The sequence below is a fragment of the Panthera uncia genome, chromosome A2 (assembly GCF_023721935.1).
Source record: "Panthera uncia isolate 11264 chromosome A2, Puncia_PCG_1.0, whole genome shotgun sequence".
NCBI lineage: Eukaryota > Metazoa > Chordata > Mammalia > Carnivora > Felidae > Panthera > Panthera uncia.
In genome coordinates this window covers 23,292,828-23,315,845 of record NC_064816.1, presented here as the reverse complement: position 1 = coordinate 23,315,845, position 23,018 = coordinate 23,292,828, and the positions used below count along the sequence as shown (strand labels likewise).

General features: G+C 36.7%; 1 protein-coding gene across 1 annotated transcript in view; it reads left to right on the top strand.

Moving 5' to 3' along the window:
* ERC2 (ELKS/RAB6-interacting/CAST family member 2) overlaps positions 1–23,018 on the top strand; it is a 728,571-nt gene that overhangs the window by 252,568 nt on the left and 452,985 nt on the right. The window contains exon 3 of the mRNA XM_049640744.1: positions 2,757–2,831. Within this exon, the coding sequence (XP_049496701.1) occupies positions 2,757–2,831 (75 nt within the window). The remainder of the gene's footprint in view (positions 1–2,756; positions 2,832–23,018) is intronic.

The window sequence follows — 23,018 nt, the reverse complement described above, 5'->3', positions numbered from 1 at the left end:
TCCATAGCATGATAATGAGGCTTGAAAAAGAGAGGTAGTTAGGCATTTATCCAAGGGATACAGGTGTGCTGTTTCGAAGGGACACATGCACCCCAATGTTTATAGCAGCACTATCAACAATAGCCAACGTATAGAAAGAGCCCAAATGTCCATCGATGGATGAATGGATAAAGAAGGTGTGGTATGTATATACAATGGAGTATTACTCGGCAATCAAAAAGAATGAACTCTTGCCATTTGCAACTATGTGGATGGAACTGGAGGGTATTATGCTAAGTGAAATTAGTCAGAGAAAGACAAAAGTCATATGACTTCACTCATATGAGGACTTTAAGAGACAAAACAGATGAACATAAGGGAAGGGAAACAAAAATAATATATAAAAACAGGGGAACAAAACAGAAGAGACTCATAAATATGGAGAACAAAATGAGAGTTACTGGAGGGGTGTGGGAGGGGGATGGGCTAAATGGGTAAGGGACACTAAGGAATCTACTCCTGAAATCATTGTTGCAGTATATGCTAACTAATTTGGATATAAATTTTAAAAAATAAAAAATTAAGAAAAAAAAAAGAGAAGTAGTGCCAGGGACATTGTAGATAATAAAGGAAAGCTGCTTTTTAAAATATGATATAATATAATATAATATAATATAATATAATATTAGTATAGTATAATTTTTTGTTTTTTTTTAGGTTTATTTTTGAGAGAGAGAGAGAGAGGGAGAGAGGGAGGGAGAAGCAGAGAGAGAGGGAGACACAGAATCCGAAGCAGGCTCCAGGCTCTGACCTGTCAGCACAGAGCCTGATGCAGGGCTGGAACTCACGAACTGTGAGATTATGACGTGAGCTGAAGTTGGATGCTCAACTGACTGAGTCACCCAGGCGCCCCTTTTATTTTTATTTATTTAATTTTTTAAAAATGTTTTTTAAATTGTTTTTGAGAGAGAGAGAAAGAAAGAGAAAGAAGGGAGGAAGGAAAGAAAGAAAGAAAGAAAGAAAAGAGAGAGAGTAGGAAGGGGCAGAGAGAGAGGGAGACCCAGAAGGGAAGTTGCTTTTAAGGTCATTCCTTCAGAAAATTTCTGCCATTACCATGCAGCCTAAAAATGACCAGTATTTCTGGGTTATTTTAGACCAGGGCCTCCAAAAGGACACAGGATTTCTTTCTGTCTCTATTCATAAGATGGGTTTGGTAATACTTGACTCTGTATCTTCCAAGGATATGTTAGGGAAAAAATGTCTTTGTGAGACCATTTTGAATAATTAGGAAGGACTAATTCAAATTCTTCTCAAATTGGAGGTTGAGAAGTAGTTTTGCACAAGTTTGCTGGTGTGTGCCAGTGATGACTTTGGGAAGAAAATATGCTGTATTCCAGAGCTGTAGTGGTGATTTTCCAGGGCTGGTTCCTAGACATGTGCACCGTGTTCCATGACCAAGTCTTCTTGGGCCACTGGCAAATAAGAACAATGTAATGGGATATGGGCAAAGATTGCTTGTTTTATTATCCTGGGAAGGATTATCTTTTATTGTGGAATTCTGTTTTTCTGGCAATACTTACATTAATATGTTCTGTCTTTATGAGATGGTGATGATAGTAGACGGTAGTGGTGGAATGAGATTTAATTTTAATACCTTTCCTTGGAAAAGCTAGAAATCATGTTAGTTCTCTTCCCTAAAGCCAAGGTAGTTTTTTGTTTGTTTGCTTTTCATTTTTAATGTCTGTGGCCCAGTGGAATGTGAAGGCCTAGAACTACTTCATGTTGAATTTAAATGATTTTTCTGGAAGCAAATAAATCTTATGAAATTACTCCATAGGTGACTAGTATCAGTGGCATGGACATGTGTGAGCACTGTTGTTTTTTCCTCTCATTGGCTGCTTTCATAAAACTGTTTATAATTATTACTAAGAAAATCAAAGTATAAACTGAACAAATCTTATCTTTATGTCTTCTTCTGCCAAGGCAACTTTCAAAGTCTTTACAGAACTGTTCTTTGGAGAAGAGGCATAAAAAAAGTGAGCCTTCAAGGTTCAAATTATGTTGCTTGCTTTTTACCTGAAGTTATATTTGTCATATTCCAGAAGTTCTTGGGTCTGCATCTGGCTTAAACCATTTTTGTATCCTCTCTAACACTGTTGATATTAATGCCAATTTTAATTTCTTGGCATCATGAGTGTATAAACATATCACACACAGATGTGATTTTGAACAAGGACCGAAACTGTAAATTAGGAAGCAAGATATTCACAGGGTTTCATCACATCAGTTCACTCCAAAAAGTAACACAGTTGTACTGAAAAGGTTTTAAATTGCTCATTTCAAACCTACCTCAGTAGCAAAATGCCATGCGTGCAGTGGATTTGCAACCACGTTAGTCATTTTCTTTCCTCCGTTTCCATGCTGTGTTTGTATTGGGAGCACAGAGAAATGTAATTTAGTAAATTATGATTTGATGGCTGGGCAACAGCCCCAGTGTTGAACAGTATTTGGACTATGATTACTTGCTGGCTTTGTCACAGTTGACATTAATTATTGATGGAAGTTTCAGAAATAGCGCATGTGCCAGGAGGTTTTCACTGGAACGCAGGCTCCAGGCAGGAGTGATGCTAAAGAGGGTGGGGGAAGAGGCACCTGTGGCTTGTTTATGTCTGTGCACAGCAAACCTGCACCCGGTGGGCTGTGTGGTACCTGTGTAAAGGTCATGGTGTAACGGAAGGATGAACCGTCAGGCTTATTTCTATCGTGTTCCTCCACAGGAATTGCACCGAAGAAGCCAACTTCAGCCGGAGCCAGCCAAGACGAAGGCTCTCCAGACTGTCATTGAAATGAAGGTAGGAGCTGTTCACATTTGTCAAAAACAGCTGTGCCTCCGGAGTTTGTTCTAACTTGATGGTGCCTAACATAAACACTTGAAATGAACCTTGTGTTTTTCTCTAGGCACCCTGGTGGGTGCTTTTCTTCTGGATCTTTTTGCTTTCTTGGGTACATTTAATTTATTGTCCCTTTAATTAGGATGCCTTTTCTGAGCAAAAGAATAAAGGACTCAAGTATCCCTTGGCTGAAAGGAGGGGTGGGTTCATTTCCAGAGCATGGCCAATGCTTTCAACCCTAGGGGAGGTTTTGTGTGTGCTTTAAAAGGAAATTTCTAAAGCTAGAATAATTTTTTCCCCCTTTTCATTCACATTACAATGAAAAGATATCTTAAGAAACTAAGGTTTGGCAAAGAAGTTGACTTACATTCAATGAAGTCCTTAAATAATTAAAACTGTGCTATCAGGAAAATGTACTTTTCAAAGAATAGTACTTTCCCAGGACTCCAGTATTTTCTCCTAACCAAGTCTGGAAGTAATAATAACTTATTAAGTACTCACAACATAGCTGTGGAAGCATAGAGATATGCTATTTAAAAGAATTATAGATCCTTTTGGATGGATTTAGGGCATTTAAAGAATAATGAAATAAATGATGATGGCTAAGCCATGATGTATGATTAAGAAACAGATCTAAGTGAAACCCATTGCTTTGTCAGTATCTAGAAATGTAAATAAAGGTTTTTTACTTTCATTGTTTGCCAGAGGGAAGCAAATAGTGTTTATCTTAAGAGTAAATAATTCTTGATTTAAATTGTTTCATGAAGAAAAACATAACAGTGATGTTTACAATCTGATAATTCCATACTTGAATTTAACACTTGAGAGTTTGCTGGTCACCATTAGCCTACAAGAGAATTCCGAAACTTGCTGATAGGATAATGATTTTTCTGTCTTTTATAGTGTATGATTTTGAATTGTCTGCCAAAAAATCCCTAAGTCCTGGAGAAAAAGAAATTAACACCAGCTATTGAATTTTTGGCATGTACAGTTCTGACTTAGGATTTTTTAAGGTGTTTTCTTTTTCTTATCTTTTCTTTCTTTTCTTTCTTTCTTTCTTTCTTTCTTTCTTTCTTTCTTTCTTTCTTCTTTCTTTCTGGTCAATGACAATGTCTTCAAGTGAATTTTTATGGAAATAATGTAGAACATTTGCTTTAAAACTGTACGTCCCCCGAGTGGGGTTACATGAGTCAAGGCACTCATAATGCATTTGCAGCAAATTGGTTTGAAAAATATCATCAAAGGAACCAAATGCCAATAAGAATGAACAATACTTGCTAATCTTGGCTTATCAATTCATTTTGAATTTATGTAATTTGAACTTGTTTTGAAAAGAAACTTATCATTCTACACTTGTGGGGGAGTGTTTCATAACTGAGATTTCTTCCTCACTTTACATTGGAACCAAACCTGAAATTTGGTTAGGGCTTTTTCTTTGTTTCTCTCTCTCTCAATCTCTCTCTTTTTTTAAAGAAAAGAAAAAAGAGAAAATATTTTATTTTATTTTTTTGTAAAGAGTCACTCAATGTTTCTTCCACCCACCTGCATGCCTGCCATTCTGGTCTCTGGCACAGTTACTAATGGAAAAGAGGATGTATATAGAATGTATTTCCAAAGTATCTTTTCTTTTTAAAAAGAGTGAATTCCAGGAATCTTTAGAAAAATCAGGAATGACATCTCTCCCAGTGCATTGGGCATTATCTTTGTAAAGGTCTCTATTCAGACAATTGATACTTTTTGGTGACTTTTAGAAGTAGAAAATCTGTTTAATTTCTACTATTTCTCGTATCATATGTTTTATTTGAAAACAATAAAATAGTAAATAAATACACTCGTTTATGCTATCTATATGGGAAGCCATAGAAACATGATTTTTAGGGCAAATCCACATTTATATATTATCAGTAAGTTGAGTGTGGAGTTTTTCTTTTATGGATGCCCATGATGCTGGCTTATAAAACACATTTTTAGGACAAATGATGATCAATACACTTGTCAGGGAATCGAGCAAGGCGTTTTTCTGTTGTTGTTGTTGTTGTTGTTGTTGTTGTTGTTTTGGATGTGTATTAATTTACCAAGCACTGCCTTCTGTTTTGTCAGTGGAGAAGTCTGGGTCCCATTAGCATCTATACTTACCATACATAAATTGAGTTATGGTGGCAGATGGTAGAGGGTCATCTTTTTAGCCATGTGTGTATCTTGTGACAGAGGCTGTGATCTCATCTGATTTTCTATATTACATCCCTGTGAAATTGGAGGGAATATTAGAAACCCATATTTTACAAGCCTTAGGGTTGACTGTCAAATATAACTGACCCTTAAACCTGGTGGGTGGAACTTGAGACGTCATTGTGTTTGAACTTAAACACCTTTGGGTAAATACTGGTGTCATCTAGTGCCTTCTCAAAATCTAAGGTTAAAAGGAACTTTCCTAGAGAAAATTTGATCTGTAGTTTCAGGGAGATGACATGAATTAAGGGCTAATAAATTACCTCTACTAGTCCCCTGCTTCTTAGAGAAACTGAGGGTGAACTTCTGACCCCTCATTTTTTCCACACATACACTTCACATCAACTTAAAGTTGTTTGTAGTGAAAATTTGTGAAACCTTGCCCTAATTCAAGCAGTTTTAGAAGTAGGGTCTGGTAGTTCTAGGAGATCTGTACGTGCCCCTCTGGACTTGTACAATTGTGAAAATGTGTCTCTGTGGAGAAGCATTGAGGAGGGCAATCTGCCAGCATCTAAGAGGGAGTAATTCTCTTGCAGCCATCACATCTCCTGTAGCCAATTGAGCCAGGGGGAAAAAGTCACCTGAATGGAAATGAAAGGAAACAAAATGAATGAAGTTATTTGTGATTTATCTTCTTGCAGGGAGCTCCAAGTTTTAACTTTGATCCCGATTTGCTCTGGCAGGTATGTTTCAGGTTTGCACTAGAACACTGTGTGTGTTTCTCAGAGAAATTAGTTTTCTTATAGATGGTGCTATTCTCCTCCTTTTCTTACTTTTGTATCTAAAGATTCTTTACTAAGCCCCTCTTCTCTGCTCTTAAGGAGAACTGTCAATAAAAATGGTAGTGAAAAACTTTTTCCCTCCTTTTTTCCCTGTGCTGTTGATTCCTTTGAAAGAATGTTTTAACCTACTTTTATTATAAATTTGACATGACATAAAGATGGTGTCCAAAAATTTCACTTTCTTACATTCATTCATAAAACTGTACCCAGTTTATTTTTAAGAAAATGAATTACAGTAATGAGAGTACTTGTCAGATAATCTTAAAATTGTTTTCTTTGTTAGCTAGAACTTCCAAGTGAAGGAAAATCTAATTCAAAATGGCTAAAACCAAAAGGAAGTTTAGTGGCTCACTCAACTGGAGAAAAACAGGGTATTTCTTCAGGCATAGCTTGATCCAGGGACTCAAAAGATGTTAATGGATTCTAGTTTTTCTCATTCCATTTTGTAGTTTGGCTTCCTTCATGTAAATTCATTTTCAGACAGTCCCAGTCTGCCTGTCTGAGCAAGATGGCTATAGCAGCTCTAACAATCACAAAAGGAAAGGGTAGGGAGAGAGTTGTATTTTAAGAAAATGCAAAAAAAAAAAAAAAAAAAAAAAAAGAAACCAATCCCAGAATAATGATAATTACTGAGATGGAACATAAACTTCACTCTAAACTTAACCACCGAGGCTAAAAGGATAATACATAAAACCTTTTAGTTCTCATTTGCTTAATAAATTAAATGGCATTCATTCATCAAGAAAAACAAACGTTATACTAGCACTAACTTTGGCAGAATTTATCAGATGGGATCTAAATGAGTGACATTAAGGGATTTAGTAAAAGTTGCAGAAAATGTATTTGATCTCGTGAACTTGTTATCTAAAGTGGATTAAGAAGCTAGGGGCATAATATCACTGGATGACAGTATTTCTGTGGTAACTGAAGTGAGGATTGTGGGTATATAGCTTTCCAGTCACATGACCAGCCAGGTACTTGTATGTCATAAATGGTTCTTCTTCAGTAATATTTGTCCCCATCAGGCTTCTCTATGAGAAATGAATAGTGAGCAATTCAACCTTGAACTTGACCAAATTGCTGATTTGTAGTTGTGTTATTGATCAAAGATTATGACTTTGCATTCAGGTGCTAAACTCCAGTGGTGAGGTTGATCTTTTGGTATTTAAACTAAAGACCAAGACTTGTCTTTGTGCTTAGGCAGATGACTGCTGTTCTTCCGCATGGGGTGAAGCTGATCTGCAGTTGCATTAAATTTCTTTTAAAAGATACACTGGTATTTGGTCAAATTCTGCCAATTCAGTTCTGCGAGGCATGGAAGGGATGCACTGGAACATGGAGAATGTAAGAGCTACAGTGGCAACTTTTCCAAAGGTCACACAGCTAGGAAAAGAGAGATTTCAAATTCAAACCTAGGCCATTGAATGCATCCCAGTTCCTAGTATGAACTTCATTTGAGTCCTGGGATCTAGTCAGGAACATCACTGCGCAGCTGAAACGTTTTCTTTGGCTCTAAGCTCCTTAGGTTTATTTCTTCTGTCTTTTGAACTCTTACCTGTTTGAGTCTAAACACTGCACTCTACTTGGAATGAGTTCTTCTCCCAAGATGAGTTGTTCATAGGAAATTTGTTTCAAGCCCAGTTTTTCTAGCCAGCCATTATGGTGGCTTTTAAACTTTAAAACTTTGCCCCACTCTGTGGCTGTTTAAAAGAATAAGAGCAATAACAACAAAAATACCACTTTGCACCACTTGTGGCAACCCACAGCCTGAATACCACTGAACACACATGGTGTAGGGCACCTGACATATAATAACCTGTGAGTAGGCATAATTAGCCCCATTTCACAGATGAGAAAGTTGTGCTTTAGGAAGGATAAGCAACCTGCTAAGGTCCTACATCTAGGCAGCTGGTAACTGAAATCTGAATATAGATTTTTCCTCCAGAGTTTCGATACTTTCTACTCCTTCATTCTGCTTTTGCTGAAGAGAGCCCATAGGTTCAACTGGTTTTTCTTTCAAAACTTACTTTGGAAATTATGCACTGGAGTTTGTATCATAGAACAGGTTGAGGCAGCTCATGGGAGCTGAAGAGGTCTCTGATATTTTTGGGGAGGTGTGATGTTGTGCTTTGTGCTATCAAGCAAGAGTCATCACTTTTTTCAGCCCTCCAAATAGGGCTCCAAATATGTACCCTACAGCCAACATATGTCCTGTTTTCCCCCTTGAGTTTTAAGTCTTGCCCTGAAGTCTTTATAACAGTTGGAGCATAACTCATTCAAACTTGCAAAGCCCTGTGTTTTTGATTTGTGCTATCCATTTACGATACCAGAAATTATCCTTTAGCTTATTTCTTTTTCTTGAGAAATTTCTTCATCTTCTCATCTTTCAACTTAAAAAAAAACTTTGTCCCATTTAACTATTTTCCTTAAATAAGGGAAAAAAAAATGTGGGTTTTAAGTGATAGCCAGAAAAAGCAAAATGTCAAGTTAAATGTTAGCTCTGGATGATATATAGTTGTTATTTGGAAGCAAGGAAGACTTAAAAAAATGATGAGACTTCTTTCTTTTTTTTGCCCAAACTCTTCTTATGATGTGTTTGAATATTTGAGTTGCCAGTCAATAATTCCTGCTATGAACAGGTTTCATTTGTGTGAATTTAACTCCTGAAGTTGAATCACAGACACCTGTGTTTACTAAGTAGCTGTTTTGTGCACAGCACCATGGTGGACCTTTCAGAAAAATTGAACATTCATTAAAAATTTTTTAAAATTTATTTTTATTTTTAAATGTTTATTTTTGAGAGAGAGAGAGACAGAGAAAGAGCGAGTGCATAAGCAGGGGAGGGGCACACAGAATCTGAAACAGACTCCAGGCTCTGAGCTGTAAGCACAGTGCCCAATGTGTGGCTCGAACCCACAAACTGTGAGATCATGACCCCAGCTGAAGTTGGGTGCTCAACTGACTGAGCCACCCAGGCACCCCCAATTTATTTATTTATTTTTAAATGCCTATTTATTTATTTATTTATTTGTGAGAGAGAGAGAGAGAGAGAGAGAGAGAGAGCAAGTGAACAGGGGAGGGGCAGAGAGAGAGAGATAGAGAATCCGAAGCAGGCTCTAGGCTATCAGTGCAGAGCTGGATGCAGGGCTTGAACTCACAAACCTAGAGATCATGACCTGAACTGAAGTCAGACACAACCGACTGAGCCACCCAGGTGCTCCTTAAATTTATTTTTTTAAAGTAATCTCTGCTTGCAACGTGGGGCTTGAATTCACAACTCTAAGATCAAGACTTGCCCATTCCACTGACTAAGGCAGGCAGGTGCCGGGAACACTCAGTTTTTAAGAGGCTAATGGAAGGAAGTATATGAGATAGGATCTAAATAGTGACCTAAGAATGGCAAAATGTGCTGCAGGGGCTCAAAGGATATCAAATGAGAGAGGGGCAGGGAATGATTCCTGGAGGAGGTAGAATTTGAGGAGAGCCTTGAAAAGTTGGCATGATTTTAAAAAGGGGAAGGGTATAGTTTATAAACAATGGGGACTGTATGAGTAAAGGCAATGAGACTGGAAAATATAAGAAGTATGTGGGGGAGAGCAAGTCATTCAGTTTGGTTGAAAGACTTTCAGTTTAAAAAAACAATAGAAGGTCAAATAAAACCATAAGAAAGTGGGAGAAAAGAAATAATAAAAAAAGCTGAAATGAATGAAATAGAAACCAAACATATACTGGAGGGGAACACCAAAGCCAAACACTGATTCTTTGAAGAGAGGAACAAAAATAACAAATCCTTGTTAGACTCATTGAGGAAAATAGCCAATATCATGATTGAAAGGGGGCATCACCATCAATCTTATTGACATTAAAAATATGAGAGGATTTTATTAACAACATTATGATAATCAAATAGAAATTTTAGGTAAGTTTTTGTAAAAACACAACTTGTCAAAACTGCCTGAGAAGAAATAGAATATCTGAGTAGTCCTGTACATTAAGGAAAAATGATTCTGTATCTAAAATCTTACCACACACATGTGTACACACACACACACACACACACACACACACGCAAAGCAATGCCCAAATCCGAAAACCAAACCAAACATAAAAACCTTCAAGCCCAGATGGCTTCTTCAGTGAATGTAACTAAACATTTGAGATTTGAAGAAAAAATTATATTAGTCATACAGAAACTATTCCAGAGACTAGAAGAAGAGGGAACATTTCCTATCTTATTTTATGAGGCCACTGTAACCTTGATATCAGTACCCAACAAAGTCACTACATAAAATTGCAAGCAGTTTCTTTCATAAACGAGGATTTAAAATATCCTACTGAACTGAACACAGTGACAGTTAAAGGACCTGACCAAGTTGTGCTTATTCCAAGAATGCAAGGTTGGACAAATATTTGGATATCAGTCAATGTTATTTAATTTTCTTGAATGTTTATTTATTTTTAGAGGGAGAGAGAAAAAAAAAGAGAAAGAGAATCCCAAGCAGTCTCCACACTGTCAGTGCAGAGCCTGTCATGGGGCTTGATCTCGCAAGGGAGATCTCTCTGTGAAATCATGACCTGAGCTGGAATCAAGAGTTAGACACGTAACCAACTGAGCCACACAGGTGCCCCATTTAATGTTATTTACTACATTAATAGGATAAAGGAGAAAAATAAATGTAATTTCAATAAATGCAGAGAAATCATTTGATAAATGCAACATCCATCCATATAAAAAGAAGTTGTTTTTTATCAAACTCAGGTTAGGAGAGGATTTTCTTAATTTAATAAGAAATAGCTGTTAGAAAACTATGATCAACATCATGTCTAATGATAAAATGTTGAAAGCTTTCCTTATGATATAAAAAATAAGACAAAATGCCTATTACTGTCACTTCTATTCCATAATGTTATGGAAATCCTACGTATAAGAATTATAAAGGAAGAAATAAAACTACTTTTATTCACAGGCACCATAATTGTGTGTGTAAGAAATCTCAATGAATTCATATATAAACAATTAGATTAGTAAATGAACTTAGCCAGGTAGCTAGTCAGTATTTAAAAATGAATCATATTTCTACATGCCAATGACAAACATTTACGCAATGAAAATTTGAAAACAATATTATTTATGATGGTATTAAAAAACCCTATTATCTAGGAGCAGATCTAACAATGGTAGTATAAGACTCAACGTAAACAGAAGATTCAAAACATAATTAGATGTGGAATAACAAAAAACTTGAACAAGTGAAATAGCTATCAACAATGGAGTGGATAAATAGTGAAATATTCATGCAATGAAATGTTATATGGCGATGAGAAGTACCAAGCTATTGCTTCATATAACAGCATAATTCAATACCCCCAAAACAGTGTTGAAAGAAGCCAGACACAAAAGAACACATACAATGTAATTCTGTTTATATGCATGCGTTCCAAAAATAGAAATAATGAATAGTGTTAGATACCTGGATAGTGGATAGTGGAGTGATGGGGTTTGGAGACTGGGAGGGGGCATGAAGGAAGTTTCTGGAGTACAAGGAGTATTCTATTCCATGATCTGGTTTGCATGTGCCCAGGTGTGTTTACTTTGGCATAATTCATCATGCAAAAATTATGATTTGGCTACTTTCTTATGTGTAATACACTTTAATTCAAAGTTCATTTAAAAATAAAGGAAGAAGGGGCACCTGGGTGGCTCAGTTGGTTAAGCCTCTGACTCTTGGTTTCAGCTCAGGTCATTTTCTCATTGTAGTGGGATCTGGCTCCGGAGTCAAGTTCTGCTCTATAAGCTCAGAGCCTGCTTAGGATTCTCTCTTTCCCCCTCTCTCTGCTCCTCTCCTGTTCACATGCACGTGTGCACTGTCTCTCTCTCTCTCTCTCTCTCTCTCAAAACAAATAAATAAACTTAAAAAAAATAAAAGGAAGAAAAAGTCACCGATAAAAAGGCAAATAATCTTTTAAAAATTGAGCAAAGGATTTGAATAGACGTTTTTCCAGTGAACACACAAGTGGGCAATAAGGACACAAAAAGATGTTCCAACAGGAAATGCAAATCAAACCCTCCATTAGATACAACTGATTCCCCATTAGTATGGCTAAAATAAAAAAAAAAGATAGTAACAAGTGTTGGGGAGGATGTGGAAAAATCATACTCTCATATATTGATGGTGGGAGTGTAAAATGGTTCAGTCCATTTTGGAAAACAATTTGGCAGTTCCTTAAAGTGTTAAATGTAGTTGCTGTGTGACTCAGTAGTCCTCCTTGGGGTACACCCAACCAAACTGAAAACATATGTAAAAACCTGGACTGTACACCAGTGCTCATATGCCATTATTAATAATAACCAAAATGCTAAAAAAAATCCAAGTATCCATTATCCTATGCGAGTAAACAAATTTTGGTAAACACATAGAGTGGAATATTATTTGTCCATGAAAAGAAATGAAATACTGATACATGCTGTAACCTGGGTGAACCTTGAAAACATAATGCTAAATGAAAGAAGCTGGTGCAAAAAGCCACTTATGTGATTCCATTTATATGAAATGTCTAATATAGGTATATCTATAGATATAGTAAGTAGACTAGTTGCTGTTAGGAGATGGGGAGAGGAGAAAAAGGAGTGACTGCCAGTGAGTACAGGGCTTTTGGTGGTAAAAATACTGTGGAATAAAGTGTGCACTGGATTGCATACTTTAAAGGGGTAAATTTTATGGCACATGTGTATATCAATAAAACTATTATTCAAAAATAAAGATATTTCAAAGGAAAGGATCAATAACTTTGATTACTTAAAAATTAAAAATATAAACAGAACTATACAGTAACCTATCAGATGTATTTCTAAGGTTTATAGTAGTTGGAGACTTAATATTCTTACTATATAAAGAAGATATATTCTCAATGTAATGTAGAGTAAAAGCTTGAGGAAAAAAATGTCAAAATGTTGACACTAATTCTGGATGAGGTGATTGTAAAGGATGTTTTCCTCTTTCCCCCCCCTCTAAATTTTTATGTTTGCAATAATTTGTATTCATTACATAGGAATGATTAGGAATTATTATTTAGGAAAAACAATGGTAAGTTCATTTTTAAAAAGCTTAAAGCTGCACAATTTATTCTATCCTGGTTTTCTTTTGTTGAACTGAGAAGATTCCAAAGAGGAAAAGCTTAGATTATTTATGGAAATTGATAATCTGGCTCTCCTGCTTACTGTTTCTCTGGGCTCCAGCTTTCCCATCTGTGAAATGGAACCTTGATACCAGCCTGCATAGGGTTGTGGAGAATGTTAAAAATGAATGAAGGTGTGGGAAAATCCTGGTATATAATAAATGCTCAAAGAATTCTTTGCTTCTCTATCCCTTCCCTTTTAGACTGAAAATTGTGTTTTACCTATAAAAAAGAGGTGGTACATTTAAATAAGGACAGACAAGAAATTTAACAAGATTACTTCAGGCAGAATCTTAGCTCAGAATACACACACAACTGGTGTGTGGAAAGACTTTAAAAGCATCTTTGAGAGGAGAAACCAGTGGAGGAAAAAAATAGCAACTCCCAGTAGGCCTGTGGTGTAATAAATGACCTAGGGACCTGGCTTTCTGGCTATTGGGCCTTTGGCAAGTCACTTGTCTTTTCTGGCTCTTATTATTCTCATTTGGCAATGTAGAGATTGGACCAAGAGTCCTGACTTTAAAAATTCTACCAAGTTTTGAGGCTTGGTGACTGGCAATTTGGAGTCTCAAAGGGCCTGCCTGGAGAGTCTGAATTGACATGACATTCTTGCAAAATTTAAATCTTTGCTTTGTTTGTTCCATCTTGGCCAGCCCTGCCCAGGCCAGTAACCCCTGTACTCTCTCCCTTGTTGGTGCTCAGGTTCCCAGCCTATTGTTTATTTAGGGATTGTGATTTCCTTATTGGCGTGCGCCTCAGCCAGCAGGGTTGAGAAGTCAACCACAGGCCTCATGTGAACTTCCCCTTTCAAGTTTCAGTAATGACAGTGTACCGGCCGTCACATGCCTCATCCCTAAGGCATGGTCTAGTTTCCACATCCATCAGGCCGTGCTGGTAACTTGGGGTGGCCTGAATTCCTCTGCCGCCTGTTGCTTTTTCCATGAGATAAACTGGTTGAACATAGAAGGATTTGTGGTATGTTTTGAGATCCTAAGACTTCAACCAGGGCTATTGAAGGCATTGCAGGGATGGTTTAAAAGGAATGGGAAGAGCAAAAAAAAAAAAAAAGAGCAAATCCATGTTGCTAGAGGCAAGTGAAGAGAGCTTTCTCACCCAATCTTTTCCTAAAGAGCATTGGAAGAGAATCGAGGTTTCAGATGTCCATCTTTTCAATACTCCTTGAAATGCAATCACTGTTTTACAAAGTAGTATTTCACTGGATCTCTGGGAATTCAAACTCTTTGTATTTATATGTATGTGGAAGATGACTTTGATCCAGGCTTAGGGAGGGTTGGGCTGCACACACCGAGGGGCTACCCTGTCATCTGGAAGCACTTTCTGAAATTTCTTCCTCCCTGTCTTCTCTCCCAAATCTTTTCACTGTTTTCTTTTGACCTTGCCCCGTGATCTTTGAAGGCTAATCTTACTGTGTGGAGGAAAGGATCAAAATAGCCCAGCTTCTAGGTGGCAAACCTTCTCTGAGGTTAGTTTTCCTGAGATTTTCCTGGGGACAGTGAGGTCTCACTCTGTGGCTTCTTCTCTTCTATATGTGGAGGGAACCATTCCAGTTTATTAAAGGTGTTTTAAAAATGATTGAAGAAGACAATTTAGGTGATACAAACAAATTTTATCTAGGACTTTTTGAAGCAGTCTCCATTTGGAGTACTGGAAAATGGTGTGGAAGTCAGGAAAGTTTTATAGGATAAAGAATTAAGAACAAGAAAGAAAAAAAATTAAAAAAAGAGATGATTGCCTGGGGTCACGTAGTCAAACTTGTTTGAGTTGAGAAGGAACAAGGAAATTAGAACTCAGAATTGGCTTGTCATTTGGGGATTGGCTGACTAGACATACTACATTTCTGGTCAAGGGGAGCATTTATAGGGACATGAAAGTTATCTAAGTATTGGTTTGCCGACAAGCAATCCCAAGCAGAAGTAGAGCCATCTTGGGCCTAGAAAGTTATTTCAACAAAGGGAAAATTTTAGGCAAGTTATTTACCTTCTGTAGGTCTTCCGACCTATAAAGTGGATAAAATAAGTACTTAATTCATGAGGTTATAGGGAAGATTAAATGAGGTTTTCTAGCACAGTGTTTGCCTTAGTAATCCATACAAATTAGCTGTTGTTGTTATTAACTGCATTTTTAATGCTGGAATAGAGAAACTTCGCTTCTGTTCTATATTATTCTTTTCTATAAATTCAGATAATGCAAATATACATATATCTTCAACATAAATGGGGTAGAAAACATAGGTCTAAAAAAGAAATCTTTTGATATGGCTTTGTTCCCCACCTGAGGAGCTTACAAATAAATACAGAGTTTTGTGTCACCTCCGTCCTGAAAGGGAATGTCCTTGGGTGACACCAAGTCATTGATAGTTTTTATTCACTCCCTAGATGAATCTGATGCACCTAGTCCACAGATTGGCACTGGGGAGCCTCTACATTAGTATATGTCATAGGCACATGGAAATGATTTTGGATTAACCAATGCTCCCTTCCATGCATTGGGAATGTAGAAAGCTATCAGTATTAATTGAAGCAACTTTCTTTGAAGGGCCGATAGCCAAGAGCCACAGGTGCAACTATAGTGGTTAAAATTGAAATACTTCTGTGGTTATCTCAAATCCCCAGAGTACGCTCCCCCACTCCAGCAACTAAAAAGTTAACCCCTGGCCTTTCAGAAACTTCCCCAGACCTGCTTCCATTGTTCTAGGTGGTGTCTGTTCTGGTTGGTTCTCCTCCTATGCTATACTGGTTGTTCAGTGACATAGTAATCACCACGATTCTATGGGATTTAAAGTCTCCTCAAAACTTTTTTGACTCTTTCCTTCTTGACACCTAATTCTCTTATTTTCTGTGACTTTTCTATGACTTCCATCAATTTTGCACTTCTTTTTGGTGATTCCTATACTGTTTTCTCTTTCCTCAATTCTTAACCCTGTCTAAGAATTCTTTCACCACTAGGCCGATGATCTGTCATGTCTACTGTCTCAACTCCCATTTGGCTTCTATTTTTATTATTAACTTCCCAAAGGCTGTCTTGTTGCTGTCTTTTTACCAGCTTATAAATGACTCCCAATCAGACCCAAGTACAAACTCCTTGCTTGATTCTCAAGAGTGCTTATCATTAAGCCCCTCCTTCTTTTCTTTTCTAACTCCTCTGCAGAAACAAATTATCTGTACTTCTTCTTTTTTTTTGTGATCTGTACTTCTTAATTAGTCCTGTCTTCTTATTCCTCCTTCATACATAATTCATACTTGTTATTTTGTTCTTTCAATTTATATTAATTAAATATTATGTGCTGGACACCATGCTGAGTACTCTTTACTTTGCATGTGTTATTATTTTTGGCCAGAAAGAATTTCATCTTCTCTATGATAATCTTACTCTTATCCATCTCCAGACCCTATATTAGGGGATTTTCTGGAGATTTGTTGACTCTGCTATGGTGGTCTTACCCATTTCTGACCTCTGTCTGTAGATTTGTAGAATATTATATCTAACTGTATTTTGGTATTCTCTTTCATGCTATAACTTTTGTGTTATACTCTTCTAGTTGCAAGTGGCTGAAACCCTGCTGTTGTTTTTTGGAATTCTGGGGATTGGATGGTTAAGATATAGCTCTATCTAGCTGTTCAAATGATGTTATAAGGGCCCAGTCATTTAGGCAGATTCTTAATCATGGTATCAAAGAAGGCCATAACCAGCCACAGGCCGATATTTTCCTTATCATTCATAATCTCAGAAAAGGAGAAACATAAACTCAGAAAAGGAGAGGCCCCTGAAGTTATGTCAGTTCCCTAAAAGAACTCTGATTGGCCTTGATGGCATAATGAGTTTACCCCAGGTCAATCAGCATCCAGACAATCCATGGTACTTGCCACTGAGCAGGGTCACACATGAAAACCCCACTAAAACCACAGGGAGTTGGGGAGATGTAGTTCCTAAAAGGAAAAGAAGCTGAGTAGACAATTAAAAAGTAATTGATAAATGCTACAGCTAGAAATAGGAAGAAGGTAATCTTTGTAGAGCACCTACTGTGTGTTAGCTATAATTCTGGGAGATATACATGTTGTCACTCATGTAATTCTTATAACAGCCTTGTGTTACGGGATTAGTAAGGTTAGAAATATGCTCACAAAGTTAAATGGGGTGGACTAAAAGCAAAAGCTACTGTCTTCTACATGTGTACCTCACAAAACTGGGGAATGGGTGGGGACTTACTATACTGTTATTGGCTTATGATAATGATGACCAACTTTTACTCTCATGGGGAAGGTTCCATGATAGGTACTTTGCATGCATTATAGATCACTTGGAATTTTCATGACATGCTCTTGAGCATGGTCTTATTTCAAAGAGGCTCAGTATCTTGACCGAAGGCATAAAAATCAGGATTTACATCCAGGTTTGTGACTTTCTAAGGGTCAGGAGGATTTTTTTAATGTTTATTTATTTTGAGAGAGAGAGAGAGAGAGAGAGAGAGAGAGCGAGCACACACATGAGGGGGAGAGGGGCAGAAAGAGAGGGAGAGAGAGGGCATCCCAAGCAGGCTCCATGCTGTCAATGCAGAGACCAGTGCTGGGGCTGGATCTCAACGCTTAACCAACTGTGCCACCCAGGTGCCCCCAGGAGGATTGTTTTATTTTCAGCTCTTTTTTTTTTTCAGACTTGAGTCTCATAACAACAACAACATCAACAAATTCATACATGCAGACCAAAACCTCAGTGGTTGCATTGTGTCCAGAAAGAAACACCGGATATACATCTTCTGCCCATGGGTCATTAGCAATGTGCACAGAGACAGAACAACAGAAAGGATGCATTCCAGGGACATGGGCTTCATGAAGAATGAGTCAGAAGTAGGTAAATGAGGCCATGGAAAGAAACATTGTAGCACCTTAATTACTTGGAACTTGACTTGATTCTGTGCTTGTACATTTTGCTATAAAGAATTAGGTACCATCTGAACAAGCAGACAAACACAAAAAACAATACTATCACAAAAAACAGCATGTCCCCTGTCATCTTCTCATCTAGGTCACCATCTTTTTACAGTTTGATAAGGCTCAAGAAGGTGAGTTACTGTTTTTTTTTTTGTTTTTAGTTTTTCCTTTAACATGCTGTACGCCGAAGTTGACTTCTTTCTGGAGTGCTTGACTTGGGCTCACAAAACTGTGGCTAATCCCACACAGTAAATGCTTCCAAAGTCAGGGCGTTCCTCAGATAGCCTAAGACCAAGGGCCGTTCAGTTATGTTTGCAACTACAACTAGATGAGTTTTATAAGTTAAGCCTTCAGGAGCCTCTGTGGCATCCAGTAATAATAGTCTAGAATTTTATTCTAAATAAAGTATAATATAATTAGGTTGGGACACTTCCTGAACATTAGATCACATCTTCTTCCTTAAACCAAATTGGCCCTAAGTTTGTTGATCAATGTCTGCAGACCGATATGTGATCACGGTGAGTTCTGTGCTCTATAAAAACTGTCTGTATTTTCTTTCTTGGCCTCATATTAAAATAAAACCAGTAATTCTTACTGTATTTGTGAGGAAGGCACATTGTGACGCTTAGCAATAACATAATTATTACTTTTTGTGACTAAATGATATTGCTTTTTTTATGTTCTGCCCACTCATCATTTCAGTGTTCACTGTTCCTGGAGAGGACTTGAAATCTTTTTCTTGCTGTTTAAGGGGAACATACTGTTTGACAAATACAAAAGGATAATAAAGGCTTCTGGACTGGCAAAGATGCTCCAGAAAGTTTACTCCCAGGGTTGGTGTATACTTAGGCCAAGTTGGATAGCTCTTGAGAGTAGGTTAATATTTTTCTAAATGTTAGCTTATAAAGTTGTCTTGGTCTCTTCCACATTGGACACAAGTCTTGTCCCTTGTGTATGCTGGACATTTGTAGTCATTTAAAACACCCAAGTCACCTGAGAACCTTGTGAAAATGCAGATTCAGATTCAGTAGGTCTGGGTTGGGACTTGAGGTTCTGTATTTCTAAAACTCTCTCAGGTGATGTCAGTGCTGATGGTCTGTGGGCCACACTTTGAGTAATAGTGATCTAGATTATACTCCATGTTAGAGAAGGGTCCCCATGAATCTTGTTAAGATTTAATTAGTATCTCATATACCTGGCAATGTGACTGGTACCCAGTAGATGCTCAGTACGTATTTCTAGAATGAATGAGAAAACTGTGCGTGTCTCAGTTTACTATCAACTGTAGCAGACATGTCCTAGAAATATTCAGAGATTAGTAAAAAAAGAAAACAGATAAAGCAGAGATAAACTTATTTCAATCTTCCCATCCATTCTCATTGCTGTACTCCATCACCCATGGGCTCGTGCTAATATTTATGGCTGGTGTAAGAATCAGCACATAGGCCTGTTGGGTTGATGGATGCTAGGGGTTCAATTCCAGTGGTTTATGTGTTAGTTGCCCATCAGATACCTATTTTATATCTTTTGAATGATAGATGTAAAATAGTCTTGAGTATGAATCTTTAAGTAGGAGTTATGATCTGCAAATATACGTATAAAATTTTTACAAGTATTATTTTATGAATGTGTGGAAAGAAATAATTTGAAAGAGATATTCAATTCAGATAATTTTTTCTAACTAATAGGGAATGAAACAAACACACTTAAGCTGTTTTTTTCCCTCCTGAAACTCCCCCCCCCCATATTCTTACAGTTCTTAATGAAAATATGATGTAAAAGCAAAACAGTTTCATGGTTGTCTTATCTCAAGACTATTGAAAAATGTCACCTATGACATGAAGTGGTAGGTTCTAAGACTATGGGAGTCTGTGTTCTTTCAGTGCTCTGGGCTCAGAGCAGGCACTCAGTAAACCACTTTTGAGTGACAGAAGCCAAAAGGTGATCTGGATATTTAAGCACATAATTATTTTAAATGGGGAGTAATCATAGCAAATTTTCCCATGAAGAATCCAAATCATTGTTTTGACTCTTCACTTTAGTATATAACTCTGAGCTTAATGTGGTCATTAAAATCATATATTTTTTTCAATAATTGACTTCTAGAGGATTAGTACTGAGAAAAATCAAATTAAATAGAATACTTTGCTGTAGGACTTCCAGAGCCATTAATGCTGATCAGCATAGGGGATCCCCAATAAGCATTTCTCAAACTTATTTGGCCCTGAAATCCCCTTATCACAGAGCTTTTTTGTGTTCTGTGGTTTCAGGAAAATCTTTTCTGATAGGCCTGATAGAAAAAAGATTTTCTATGTAGTATTTCACTTTCCCCATCTCCAAGGAAGGTCCACAATTAATTGAGTTTGATAGTTTGCTTATTTGTGAAACATAATCAAAATGAATACTTGAAAGTCACTACATAAATTGTTTAAAATTTGGTGATAAATAACCTGTAAAGATGTTCAGATGAAGGAAACTGGTGATAGGGAGTAAATTTTGCTCTTCCTTCTGAAACTGCACTTTTCAGCACTGTCTTCATGTTAGGTTTTCCCCCTCTCTACTGTAGATTAGTGCTTAGAGTTCTTGGGATGTACAGTTAGTATCAGTTTTGCAGGACAACACCCATGTATCACATTGAGCCATAGTAGGACCTGTGAGGTAATTGCCTTCTGTAGTTCCTAAATATATATGTTTATAGTAAGTTGTCTTAGTTTTAGAGATTTGAAAAAAAAGAAAAAGATAAAATTTCTTCTTCCCGAATTCCTCAGAGGCAGCTGAGAAGCTGTGACCATGACAGACATTGTTTGTTTTTCATACTTCTATTTCCTCATGTCTTTATCTGCCTAGTATTTTCAATATTTTCTTGGGCACAGTCAATATACACCATCTTATATATCTATGTATTTTGTATCTTTTCCCTTCTCTAGATCTTAATGATATTCTCCTATCTCCTTTACCCTGTGCTCAAGATTTCAGGTATGAATTCTATTGACCTTAAACTTGGCTTCTTAAAGAATAGAAACCTAAATAAGAACAGAAAAAAAATAGATTGTTATTAAAATGACTAAATGACTTCCACAACACCCCCCACATTTTTTGTTTTTTTTTTTGTTTTTTTAGTATTTTGGGACACCTGCGGCTTAAGGAAAAAAATTTGTGAGGAAAAAGAAAGTTGGTTCATTTAATAAAATTTGTAGGGGTGCCTGGGTGGCTCAGTCAGTTAGGCGTCTGACTTCGGTTCAGGTCATGATCTCACGATCCGTGAGTTCAAGCCCCGCGTTGGGCTCTGTGCTGACAGCTCAGAGCCTGGAGCCTGTTTCAGATTCTGTGTCTCCCTCTTTCTCTGACCCTCCCTCATTCATGCTCTGTCTCTTTCTGTCTCAAAAATAAATAAACATTAAAAAAAGAAAATTTGTAAAAGTTAAAAATATTCTATTTATAATAGATTTATAAAATTTATTTACTTAGATCCAAGTTAGTTAATATACAGTGTAGTATTGGTTTCAGGACTTGAATCCAGTGGTTCATCACTTACATATAATACCCAGTGCTCATGCCAACAAGTGCCTTCCTTAATGCCTATCACCAATTTACCCCATTGCCCTACCCACCTCCTCTTATGTGTTTTACTGTTTAGTGAAAATTTACTTCAGATGTGTATAGGTCAAGATAATTTTTTTCATGTCACAAAACTTTCTATCTTAACCCTGTTCTGATCTTTCTTTAGCAGTATGCAATTTTTTAAAGTGCAGTGAAAAGCTCCTTCCAACCCAGTTAGAAGTTGGTAGTTGTGGTCATTGCTAACTAAAGCCTCAGGATTTGACCAGTGGGAAAGGTGAAGATTTCTTCTCCCCATACCTATGTGATTGACACCTGAAAATCTAAGTGTATGAAAACATTAAGGTGTAAGACATGAGGACCACAAAGTGTATTGCACATATGTCTTTATACATGTATATTTGTGTATACATATGTACATACATACATATAAATATGCTCACTTCAGACTTGGGTCTGAAATCCCGGAAGATTTTGGGTTAGAAAAGCATTGATTTTTCTTTCACACTTAACTTACAGTTAAACTCTTGTAAAGATTGTACTTAGATATTTATAGATGCTAAAAGATTGTATTTAAAAAAGAGAAAATCTCTGTCATATTGATTAGGGTTTTAATTGATATCTATCTTTTTATGTATCTTAAAGTAATAATATAATCCTAAGGCTTTCATGGGTATAAATAAAAGTGTTAATAGTGGGTATATCTGGGTGATGGGATTGTGTACAGTCATAATTATCTATATAGCTTTTCAAGTTTTCTATAATGAGCATATTTTAATTTTATAGTCAGAAAAAATTTTGATTTAAAATGGCTCCCATTTGTTTAGAAGGCTCTTATGAACACTTAGAAGTTCTTTCTCTGCAGCCTTTTTTAATTTTTAATTTTTATTTTTTATTATCCAAATTATTTATTTTTATATAAATATGTATTTACATATGCATAAAATCCAAATTATTTTCATATATCTGATATGTATGCATATATAATATTTTATGTACTTTTATATATTTTTATATATAAATATATCCCAGAATAGTACTTTGCCTATACAATGTGTTCAATAAGTGTTTCCTTTTTTAATTTTTTAATTATTTTTTCCAGTAGACCCTTTATTTATTATTTATTTATTATCATTTAAAAATATAATTTATTATTAAGTGGCTAGCATACAGTGTTTACAGTGTGCTCTTGCTTTTTGGGTAGATTCCTATGATTCATCACTTACATCACTTACATACATCACTTACATACACTTATTGGGCTCATCCCAATAAGTGCCCTCCTCAATGCCCATCACCCATTTTCCCCTCTCCCCTGCAACCCCCATCAACCCTCAGTTTGTTCTCTGTATTTAAGAGTCTCTTATAGTTTGCCACCTTCCCTCTCTGTTTGTAACTATTTCCCCTCCGACCATGGTCTTTTGTTAAGTCTCTCAAGTTCCACATATGAGTGA